Genomic DNA, 11,911 nt, shown 5'->3' with positions numbered 1-11,911 from the left:
TGTCCATAGACTGCTTATAGTGTGAGGAAACCAATATATAATTTTGTAATTTGGGCAAACTATCCCTTTAAGCATTTATACATCATGGTATTATAAAAACATTCTATTTAAATGCACTTCCAAATCAAATTGCAAACATATCTGTTGCTTTGCATTTTATTGTCACAATTCTTCCCATTTGAGTCCAGTTCACTGTTTGCTGCAAAGATAATAGACATAGACTACTGTAAAATAATTTATAATAAAATGTGTGTGTGTGTACCAGATTGATAGTAAGTGTTCCTCTGTTTCTAGAAGGTTAGGCAGAGCGGTAGACTAAGGCAGAAATGTTGCTAAATGAATCTATGGGAAATGAATCAGATGACAACGTGTGGCAATCCTCAAGATCCCGAGTGTAAGTTAAAAGTCATGGTTTGACATTGTAATAAAAGCCGAGAAAATGATTTGAATGCCTTCAAAGCATATATTTGAAAATGCTGCCTGTTGTTAAACAGTACAAATTCCCACCACACCATGCATACGGTGTGCTAAATCACCATGTAGTTGAGACAGACAGGGGGCTTAAGCCATACAGGAGAACAGAAGGTGATCCGTAGTTCTCTAAATGAATCATGGTTGTATACTATGTCATCCTATAGGTTCCACTCACTTTGGAGGGGGTCGAGATACTTCATACTCTAAAAAAGCTATCCAAACTCTGGGTATAAAGCTGGTTGGCCATCTGATTTAGCATGAGGGAGAGGTTACAGTCCGGTAAATTGTGTTTCCATGTGTTTTGGTGCTGCTGCTGTGCTTCAGGCAGTGACAGGCTTTGGTAGTCCGTGTTTAGGCTGCATTGGCTGGGCAAGTGAGGGGTTGAACCCCTTGAACTCCAGGCCCTTGTTGAATTGAACCTCCAACACCTTGGATGCCTTGGTTATCTTCAGGTTGCGCATGCAGCCTTTGAATGAAGTGCTGGAAGTAAGGCCAAACTGCTTGAGCCCCTCTGGAAAAGGGAAAAAAGAATTGATTTATGACTGCTATTTTCTGCCCCACTAAGCACATTTATGCTTCTATTTCATAAATCAGAAAGCCGATGACTGCTTGACGTTATAACTTTGATTATATCCCGAGGTTTAAATAGGAAGTAAATCATACATTTCCAACATCATAGTGGAGCACGGTTTGCTACACAATATCCAGGGTCGTGTATCCAGGGTCAACTGTGTTTCAGGAGTTATACAGGAAACCTGATTCCACAGGCATCCCACGATGCACAGACATCAATTAAACGTCTATTCCACGTTGGTGCAACTTAATCTAATTGAAATGACGTGGAAATAACGTTGATTCACCAGTGTGTGCCCAGTCAAATCAAATCAAATGTTATGTTCACATGCGCCGAATACAACAATGCAGTTTTAAGAAAAATAAGTGTTAAGTTAAAAAAAATAGATAAGTAAGAAATTAAAAAATAAAAGTAACAAATATTTTTAACCTTTATTTAACTAGACAAGTCAGTTAAGAACAAATTGTTATTTTCAATGACGGCCTAAGAACAATGGGTTAACTGCCCGTTCAAGGGCAGAATGACAGATTTGTACCTGGTCAGCTCAGGGATTTGAACTTGCAACCTTCCAGTTACTAGTCCAATGCTCTAACCACTAGGCTACCCCTAAAGAGTAGCAGTAAAATAACAATAGCGAGGCTATATACAGGGGGTACCGGTACATAGTCAATGTGCGGGCACACCGGTTAGTCGCGGTAATTGAGGTAAAATGTACATGTTCTACATGATACATTTCTAACTGAATATTCAAGGTTTGATAATGTTGCCTCTACTTAATGTGTTCCAGGTGTGAAACGCTTGGTGGGTGGTGTCCAGGGGAGAACGACTGGCCGCTCTCATCGAAGCCATGAAGTTCAAGGTCAACTGCGGTACTGCAGGCATTGTTTACAGAAAACAGGGTCCCCCATTATAGGGGAAAATGGCAATCTTAATAGCAATGAAATATATTTTTAAAGACAATCATAATTGCTTCTATTACACTAGATGTATGGCCTTGAACCGATTATTTTAGAACTTCTTCTGTGTGAGGTGAGATTTTAAGTGTAATTTAGTAGCTCATGGCAGCCTGCAGTACCTCGGTCGGCCTTCAACTTGAGAGGGGGCAGCACTGAGCTAGCCTGCAACGTCACTTCCTGGGCTAGCTCAAAATGCACATGTTATGTCTACATAAATCTCCCACTAGACGCCATCTTAATTAAAGGGATACTTCGGAAATTTGGGATTTTGGCCATCTACTTCCCAAGAGTCAGATGAACTTGTGGATACAATTTCCATGCCTCTTTGTCCAGTATGAAGGAAGTTATGTTGTTTTGCGAGCCAATGCTAACTAGCATTAGCACAATGCCTGGAAGTCTATGGGTATCTGCTAGTTAGCAATTGCACTAGTTGGCAACTTCATTCCAGCTGCCCGCAGAGACTTACAAATAATATCCACAAGTTCATCTGACTCTGGGGAAGTAGATAAAGGGAATCATTGTCAAAATCCCAAAGTATCCCTTTTAACCGGCTTCCTGGGATTCAAATGCGCTATTGAGTCTTCACATAGGAATGAATGGTGTCACGTGATCGATGGCTTTGTCCATTCATATATGCAGTCATTGGTGGTGTTGTACGAACCTGGGTATCCACCGACGTAGATGGGGTCGTTGGTGTCAGCGGTGTTGGACCTGGCGTTGGGGCTCTCTGCTTCCTCCTTCCTGCCGTCCACTATGATCTCCAGCCTGTGGCGAAGCTTGTGGGCTGTGACCGAGTGCCACTGACCATCACAGAGGCCTGCCTCTACTTCAGGCTGGTACTCCGCTGTGATCCGGCCCGCTCCGTTGTCCACGTGGAACAGCAGCTAGGGAGGTAAGAAGACATACTCAGAATACACCTGATCAATCAGTAGTTTGTAACAAAACATGACTGTTGGTTATGAGCAACCATGATTCTGTTGAACCCCATTCATTCATTTATACAGTACAATAGCTTTGCATGCTCATGGTTGCTATGCTTTACAGTAAGAGATTGTAGAGTCTGGTTAGAATGAAATGTGTGTGGGACAACAAAGCAGTATTGTATTCTGTGTTTGTGTGTACCTTTCCATTGTGCAGTTCGATGCCCAGGCCCTCCATCTTGGTGTCCACCTGGCTGCTGACCGCCAGCAGAACCCCGTTGCTCTGGGACGTACGGAACTCCAGCTCCAGAGACACGTCTAGACCCACCCTGTAGGAACCCACTGGACCAGAGGACAGGAGATACAGGAAGCAGTCAGAATTGATACAACAACTGCCATGAGATTGAAAAATAACTTTGAAAAGTTGGTGTACCATTCGGCATCAACGTGTATTGTTCCGCGTTATTATATTACGTGATTGTTGGGATATATTGCATTGTGGGGTCAGGAGTTTTTCCTGGTCAGGTCACATGTTCAGGAACAACTCCAGTTCTCCGTTTCGAGTGTCAGAATGTACCTGCTTTGACATATCCAGAGCCATCAAAGTAGGTTCCCTTCTCAGTGCTGATGAAACAGCTGCCCACGTGGTGGCTGGAGGTGGGCGCGTCCATGTCCAACACATTACCCAGCATCTTGAAATTCCTGATGCAGCCATTGATACTGTACAAGACCTAGTAGTGGAACACAACCAACACTATACGGTCACACATGACTTCTACACCGAAACCACTCATTGACCTTTTGAATGAGTCCCACAACTTGGAAATGATTACTGTTAACGTCAGCACTTTAAGCTGATCGCATGTAATACAAAACAATTGCAGCAACACAGAGTCCACAGCGAGGCTCGTGTTTCACTTCCTACAAAATGAAATACAACACCAGGCCAAATGTGAGGACGCGGGTATGAACGTACAGGTCCGATCCTCTTGGTGGTGTAGTTGACGGGCAGGCCACCTATGTACAGCATGCCAACCACATCCAGGATGTCAGCCTTCTTGGGGCTGGTGGTGTGCTTGGTGTAGCGGTTGTCTATCACCAGTACACCTCTCTGTTTCTCTCTCATCACCCGGATCTGAGACAGCAGAAAGGAAAATCATTTTTCGGGGGGGGGGGGGGGGCAACAAGGACAACAACAATCTTTAATACACGATGAACATAAAGTACTGTAGTTTCTGGTTACTTTGCTTGCTTCCTGTTTTGGCCAATTAACTAGTCAGAGTGGTTTTATAGTGTCATTGTGACAGAGTATTTAGCTGTCTGCTCTCACCATATAAACTCACTCAGTGAAGTAGACCCGATGGTAACTGCCTACAGACTCTGTACACCATGTTAGGGGTTATACATGACGATTCATATTGGCTTCATTGTTGCTATGAGGATTGTTTCACCAGCTGACTCGAGATCCCAGACCTTATGCCAGTGTCCGTCGTTGATGATGCGTGGCACGCTGACCGAGGTGTTGCCGTGGCCCAGGTCGTAGCCGAGGTGGGCCATGCCCTCCTTCACCTGGACGGTGGCGAAGTCGGCGTGGTTGATCCTCGCCATGTAGAACACCAGGCCGGACTCTGCTGTGGTCCGCAGCTCAAACTCTATGATCAGTCTGCAAGCAAACAGATTCACAACACTCTCAGTCCAACATGACGTGTACAGATGTTACCCATGTCTTTGATAACATTACTATGTGTACGTTAGATAAGAAAAGGTCTCATTTGGGCTTTACTGTTATCAAAGCCATTCGAAGTCGACATACCTGTTCTTAACCTTGGTGTCATCGAATTCAAATGCAACATGGCTGTTTTTGGAGAGCCCAAACTGTTTGGCTTTCTCTAAGACCACTGGAGATGCCTCGGCAGCACAGGAAAGCTGTTGAAATAGGGGGGGTAGCAGTCGTCTTAAAAACATCACATTAACATGATCTCATTCGCAGAGTGCATTAAGCGACAATGCAAACCTTCCATTTAATATGAATATACAGTAGTTGACTTACTTTTTGTCTAAAGTGCTATTTTAACATGTGCCACTAGATGGCGCTAATGAAAAAGACATGGAGTTGCTATTATTAAGACCACCTGAAAATTGACATTTGTTTTTGAATCTGAATCACTTATTTTGTACACTTCTGTACATGAATACATTTCTATGCCATTTTCTTCTATATTTTTGTTTAGACACAAAGGCTCCCATTGCTTAAAAGGGTATTTATTTAACTTATGGACTTACTTAGAAAGTACATCTCATCTAAAATAATCCCTACTGAAAGTAAAATGTCAGCTGCCAATACTAAGAATATGGACATGGAATGTATATTTCACATGAGCAACACATCTTCACACAGGCGGCATGGTGTTGAAGGTCTTTGGCTGAAATCCAATGGGATGAAGGTTCAGCAGACACGTACTAAGACGGCTCGGGGGGGGGTAAGAACGTGGACACGTAGGGAGAAGTGAGTGAGAAGTGTAGAGTGGTACCGGTGGGACTGTGACAGCACCGTGGTCAGGTTCCTCTGTGGCGGGGCTGAGCTCTGGAGGTACGACAGGGGGCGGGTCCTAAAGCACCGGCGGGGGGGGTTGAAAGGGTTAAGCTGTGTTACACACTGCCAATTGGCTACAGCATTCGTGACACAGGCAGTCCACCAATCAGGCTGGGGCACTGATGTTGTGAATGGCTAAAGTCTGCACAGCAGGTAGCTAGAGGAACAGTGCTAAGGAAAGCATCACAGTAGTATTATAGAAATGCACATTGTTTCTGCAAGCCAAGAGAGCTACTACCAGTGACAATACTGTCGCAATCTATACATTTGCCTACGATGATGCATCCATGGATATGTATCATGAAAATATATGAGGAAAATACAGGTGGGGTAGGCCAATGCAAGGCAACTTGGTTAGATATGAGAGAGAGAGAGAGAGAGAGAGAGAGAGAGAGAGAGAAAGAGACAGAGAGAGAGAGAGAGAGAGAGAGAGAGAGAGAGAGAGAGAGAGAGAGAGAGAGAGAGAGAGAGAGAGAGAGAGAGAGAGGACAGAGAGAGCGCTGCTACACTACCTCAGCTGTCAGCCAGAGAGGATATATTGAGCACAGGAGCTATAAGAAAGAGCCCTGTCAACACTGCAGCTTTACCTATAAAGCAGACCTAATGGATTGGAAAACGACCCATTCTTTATTCCAGCCACATCAACCTCTCTGATAGTGTATTTAGACTCAGGGCCAACCGGCCTGCCTGGCTGAGCATTGCTGGGGATGGATGTCCACTCTGTATGACTCATGGGGAAAATGTATCACGCCATCATAGGGTGGGAAATGAGTAATTTAACCTGATACCCCTCAAGTGGGAGTGGGATATATCACTAGCCACTTTAAACAAGGCTACCTAATATAATGCAATATAATGTTTACATACCCTACATTATTCATCTCATATGTATAAGTATATACTGTACTCTATCATCTACTGCATCTTTATGTAATACATGTATCACTAGCCACTTTAACTATGCCACTTTGTTTACATGCTCATCTCATATGTATATACTGTACTCGATACCATCCACTGTATCTTGCCTATGCTGCTCTGTACCATCACTCATTCATATATCTTTATGTACATATTCTTTATCCCCTTACACTTGTGTGTATAAGACAGTAGTTTTGGAATTGTTAGTTAGATTACTTGTTGGTTATTACTGCATTGTCGGAACTAGAAGCACAAGCATTTCGCTACACTCGCATTAACATCTGCTAACCATGTGTATGTGACAAATACAATTAGATTTGATTTGATTTGACCTACAGTGGGAGGTGGAGGGCTCTGTCTGGGTGTCGGGGTGGGTGGTGGTACAGCAGGAGCCTCAGGTTGGAGCGGCTGGGACACATCTTCTCCCTTGGTCCCCTCCTCCTCTTCTTCTGGGAGGGGCAGCGGGGGAGGGGGAGGAGCCAGGTCGGGACACTGGCCGATTTCTGCGTTCTTAAAAGCCACGGGCTGGGAGAAGTCTGTGAGGCTGTAGGGCATAACCAAGCGGTCAAGAAAACATACACACACAAATGCACAGACGTGCGCGTGCACACACAGACACGCAGGGCGACACAGACACACAGACACGCAGGGCGACACAGAAACACAGACACATAGGCACGCAGGGCGACACAGACACACAGACACGCAGGGCGACACAGACACACAGACACGCAGGGCGACACAGGCACACAGGGCGACACAGACACACAGGGCGACACAGACACACAGACACGCAGGGCGACACAGACACACAGACACACAGACACGCAGGGCGACACAGACACACAGGCACACAGGGCGACACAGACACACAGACACGCAGGGCGACACAGACACACAGACACACAGGGCGACACGGACACACAGACACGCAGGGCGACACAGACACGCAGGGCGACACAGACACACAGACACGCAGGGCGACACAGACACGCAGACACACAGGGCGACACAGACACACAGACACACAGACACACAGGCACGCAGGGCGACACAGACACACAGACACGCAGACACACAGACACGCAGACACACAGACACGCAGACACACAGGGCGACACAGACACACAGACACGCAGGGCGACACAGACACACAGACACGCAGACACGCAGGGCGAGAAAGAGAGAGTGTGTAAATGGGTGATGATGGGGCTTGGCTATCAGTGTAATCAGTTGAATTATGATCATGGTTATCAGAAAGGACAGCCCCATTAAAGCCAACTAAATATGGGTCAAATGTGTTTAGCCCACTGGCGAGAGAGAAAGAGCGAGAGAGAGAGAGCACTGATTCCTAATGATAGGATTGTATTATCATCTGTAGAGAGAAACAGTTGAGTGACAGCATTTACAACCTCTTTAACTGGGAGAAACAAACTCGCCATGAAACAGCAACTACTGCCTTCCATCAATAATATCTACGATCAGGATAACGAATGGTGGTGGTAGATAGACATAGATGTACTAGGGAGATAACAGGAGATGGTGAGAGACGTACATAGTATTGATCATGAGGTTCCAGATGCAGCCTTCGAAGGGGTCGTTGGGTCTCTGGGAGCTGAGCTCTACATCAGGGGGGATACCCCCGATGAACAGTCTCGTGATGCCCATGGGTTGGTCGTTGGGAAGGGCCTGCTCCCTCTTCAGCTCCTCGTCCACCTGGACGGCAAACGACCTGGACAGAGAACCACGCAGGTCAGTGAGACACTTTGAGCCAGCTCGGGCTAAACATGAATGGCTGGGAACTCGTTTTTTTAAGACACCAGTTATTGTGCTGAACTGTTAGGACGCTGTTGTTCAGTGTATAGCAATACCAATGTGCGTGTGTCGGTGTGTGTTACGCACCTGCCGCCCAGTCTCTCGATGCGCAGTGTGTGTTCTCTCCCGTCGTGCAGGATGCCCTGGTCAGGCTTGCGGACCACCCTGCGTGGGCTGTGGCTGCCTGTGAACACCAACACCTCCAGGGACCCCTTGTTCAGCAACACGGCCAGGAAGGGCTGCAGGGGAAACGAGAGGAGATGAAAGGGGGAAGAACCACAACAACATCCAATCTCAATGACCAACACCACCTCAGGACAGACTCAGGGACACAGGGTTATACATGATGGCATTATCGCACATAAACACCATGGCTATTAAACACGGGCTTTATGCGCTATCTGGGACAAGTCAGGACAGGCTTCATGGGCTATCTGGGACAAGTCAGGACAGGCTTTATGCGCTATCTGGGACAAGTCAGGAAGGCTTTATGCTATATGGAGCCCTGAAGACAATTAGAACTGTATACCCTTTGCACAGAAACATGAACAAAAACAAATTCATGATGAAACCTCACAAACTTTGAGAACGGAAGTAAACTTCATGTAATTGCATAAATGATATGCTTTTCAACCCTGAGGGCCTATAGCATTTATGTAAGTCCTCTATTTCTCTACACGGCTTGATTCGATTCTGTCTGGGCAGAACTTCAGAGAAACTGCGTCCCTCTCTGAAACATACCAGGCAAGAAATAGATAGATTTAAGTGCCTCTTGTTATGATTAAATTCTCTGTAATCAGTCCAGCGCGATGGTGAGCACATCCCTCGACAGCGTAGGAATTGCAGACTAGCATGCACAGAGGGAGTTTGCCTGGGGAGAGCGAGGAAGCGCTACCGTCACAATACCTCTGGTCTGATTCAGCACGCGCTCTTCCTGTCCCCCTGCGCAAATTGGCAGAATGAATGACGCGGACACGGAGACCCGGCGAGGCCGACTTGTACTCATTCGAAATGACATCCACTTCATTTACCAGGCCCTAATGATTTTCAAAGGTGACGGTCTGGACCTTTCCCGAGGGTTATCGCCGAATTGGACGTGATCCATCAGAGGCCTGTTGTATAATCTATTTCTTACTAACGGCACATGAAGGGGGAATGCTAGAGGTTAGACCCACTATCATTTCCTGCAGCCACGGGCCATAATTGATGTGCTGGCCCACAGAGGTCTGCAGGCGAAGAGAGAGGGAGAGATTGAGAGAGAGCGAGACGAAGAGTGCCCTAAAAGAGACGCAGAAAGCCATATTTTAATCAAAGCTGTCGTCGCAAATCTCCCAAGCCTTTAGCCCTCTGTGAAAGATGATCAACTTTTGTTTGCTGTCGGGCGAAGGCATAATGATTACAGCTTACAGGCAATCCATCTCCTTTATCGTTCATTTAATAAGGAGCCGTGCACACAGCAGGAGTTGATTATCAATGTGCTGTTAGTTTTTCAAAGCAACTCAGCCAGACAGCACAGAGCCCCTTATTAAATTACAGAAATCTAGAAACACCTCCAACAACCACTCCAATTCTACTGGGAAATAGGATGCAATGACTTATAAAGAACATGGAGGCGACATTATAGAGGACTAGGTGCCTAGTTAGGAGGCAGTGAGAGTGTGTGTGTGTGTGTGTGTGTGTGTGTGTGTGTGTGTGTGTGTGTGTGTGTGTGTGTGTGTGTGTGTGTGTGTGTGTGTGTGTGTGTGTGTGTGTGTGTGTGTGTGTGTGTGTGTGTGTGTGTGTGTGTGTCATCGTCCTCCTCTTACTTCCCCAGACTGCCTGCGTCTCCTCTTGGGGAGTTGGAACTGGGAACTGGCTCCATTGGTGCTCCCACTGCCAAACAGGATGATCCCCTTATCGCTCTTGGTTGCGAAGGACAGGCTGATCTCTGTGCCGACGTCGAAGGACATGGACCGTAGCTCCATGTGACCTGGTTTGGAGAAGCTCACTGTGTGGAGGTTCTGTTGGGGAGAGACCAAAGATCCCGGTCATTCCCAGCACAATCAATTGAGAGTCATCAGTCATTTTCAGGGTTCTTTTTTATCACCTGAATACTGTATAAGTGTACAGCAACAGTATGAAGCCTGTTGCTTTCTTTATAATGTTCTTATCAATTTCAGACTTATGTCAAACATAATAATGAACCTTCTTTGTTAAAGTACAGTTTGTTAGAGTACCACAGTGTGCATTTGCATCATCTGCCATTGACACAGCGTCCACGACAAATGAAAATGCTGAATTGAGCGTGAATTCTTGCAAACATCTTCCAAACGTACAAACCGGCCTTTGTTGAATTCAAAATGACCTCTCTCTCTCTCTCTCTCTCTCTCTCTCTCTCTCTCTCTCTCTGTCTCTGTCTCTGTCTCTGTCTCTGTCTCTGTCTCTGTCTCTGTCTCTGTCTCTGTCTCTGTCTCTCTCACTCTCTCTCTCTCTGTGTCTCTCTGTCTCTCTGTCTCTCTGTCTCTCTCTCTCTGTCTCTCTCTCTCTCTCTCTCCCTCTCTCTCTCTCTCTCTCTCTCTCTCTCTCTCTCTCTCTCTCTCTCTCTCTCTCTCTCTCTCTCTCTCTCGGCATTGTTAAACTCTTTTGCGCTCCGTGTCTGCATAAATATTCTTTCCCGAACAAAAATAACACTTTCAGAAGCAAGCGATTCCTCTTCTTTGTGTGCCCTATCAATCTCTCCTTATTCCGCTTATTCTTTTTCAGTTTCTTCACTTCAGTTTTCTGACCTCACTCATTCATATTCTCCCTCGTGTTTTTTTTTCGGGATGTTCGGCAACGTGTCGGGGCATGTTTCGTGAGCAGGCCTCTAATGTGTAAGTAGTTAAAGGGGGCGGAGGAAAGAACAGGAGTATGAAAGAGGAGGAGGGCTCATATAAACTGACCTCCACAGCGCAGCCTTTGGTCAGGCCGGTGTAGTCGGAGCTGCTCAGCAGGTTATAGGGTGTTCTGGAAACCTCTATGTCTCTCATACATCCAGCATACCTCTTCTTGGTAACCTCTGACCTGCAAAGAGAAGAGAGCGCTGTCTCCATTGCCGTTCTGACCTCCATTCTGTTCATTGTGGAAGTGCTGTCCTCCTCTCAGGAGCCAATGACTTTGAGACGTCGACCAAATTGAGACTGCGTTCACTCTACATGAATAAAGTCGGGCTTCTTTTTTTTTTGAAGGTGTTTGAAGAACATTCCTTTGGCATACCTTTTATCTGGGGTTTATTCTAAAGTCATGAAACAATTTGATAGCAGCGGCTGCATAGCAGACGCAAATGCTACCGAAGAGTACCACATTGTTAAAAGTTTATTTCAAAATTTGCAACAAAAGTGCCAGCAAATTCCATTTCCATGAACATGCAAGACAAGTGGTGGGGGTGACAACACAGCAGCTATTGAATAAAAAGGAGCTATTGAAGGGGCTATTAAAAAGGAGCTAATGAAGGGGCTATTAAAAAGGAGCTATTGAAGGGGCTATTAAAAAGGAGCTATTGAAGGGGCTATTAAAAAGGAGCTATTGAATAAAAAGGAGCATCCTGCTGGTCTTCAGAATTTAGTTCTCACGTTCAGTTGGACTAATATCTCAGACCTCCATTGAGAAATGGAGGGCTCTATACCGGCTCCATTCTGGT

At 45.8% G+C, this 11,911-nt stretch overlaps 1 protein-coding gene across 7 annotated transcripts in view; it reads right to left on the bottom strand.

Moving 5' to 3' along the window:
• Positions 1-140: 140 nt before the first annotated feature.
• Positions 141-11,911, bottom strand: part of lama2 (laminin, alpha 2) — a 152,671-nt gene continuing 140,900 nt past the window's right edge. For 6 of the 7 annotated variants that reach the window (XM_046298275.1, XM_046298276.1, XM_046298280.1 and 3 more), the window contains 13 exons: positions 11,175-11,295; positions 10,059-10,253; positions 8,341-8,492; positions 7,994-8,170; positions 6,775-6,982; positions 5,456-5,533; positions 4,738-4,850; positions 4,398-4,587; positions 3,901-4,059; positions 3,502-3,655; positions 3,127-3,266; positions 2,666-2,888; positions 141-985 (listed from right to left, as the gene is read on the bottom strand). In XM_046298275.1, coding sequence (XP_046154231.1) covers positions 795-985; positions 2,666-2,888; positions 3,127-3,266; positions 3,502-3,655; positions 3,901-4,059; positions 4,398-4,587; positions 4,738-4,850; positions 5,456-5,533; positions 6,775-6,982; positions 7,994-8,170; positions 8,341-8,492; positions 10,059-10,253; positions 11,175-11,295 — 2,101 coding nt within the window. In that variant the 3' untranslated portion in view covers positions 141-794. The remainder of the gene's footprint in view (positions 986-2,665; positions 2,889-3,126; positions 3,267-3,501; positions 3,656-3,900; positions 4,060-4,397; positions 4,588-4,737; positions 4,851-5,455; positions 5,534-6,774; positions 6,983-7,993; positions 8,171-8,340; positions 8,493-10,058; positions 10,254-11,174; positions 11,296-11,911) is intronic. The other variant, XM_046298277.1, reaches the window with a different exon arrangement.

Source organism: Oncorhynchus gorbuscha, linkage group LG14, assembly GCF_021184085.1.
Source record: "Oncorhynchus gorbuscha isolate QuinsamMale2020 ecotype Even-year linkage group LG14, OgorEven_v1.0, whole genome shotgun sequence".
In the NCBI taxonomy this organism is placed as follows: Eukaryota; Metazoa; Chordata; class Actinopteri; order Salmoniformes; family Salmonidae; genus Oncorhynchus; species Oncorhynchus gorbuscha.
Note: the sequence above shows the minus strand (reverse complement) of the source record. Positions and strands in the feature narration are given on the sequence as shown.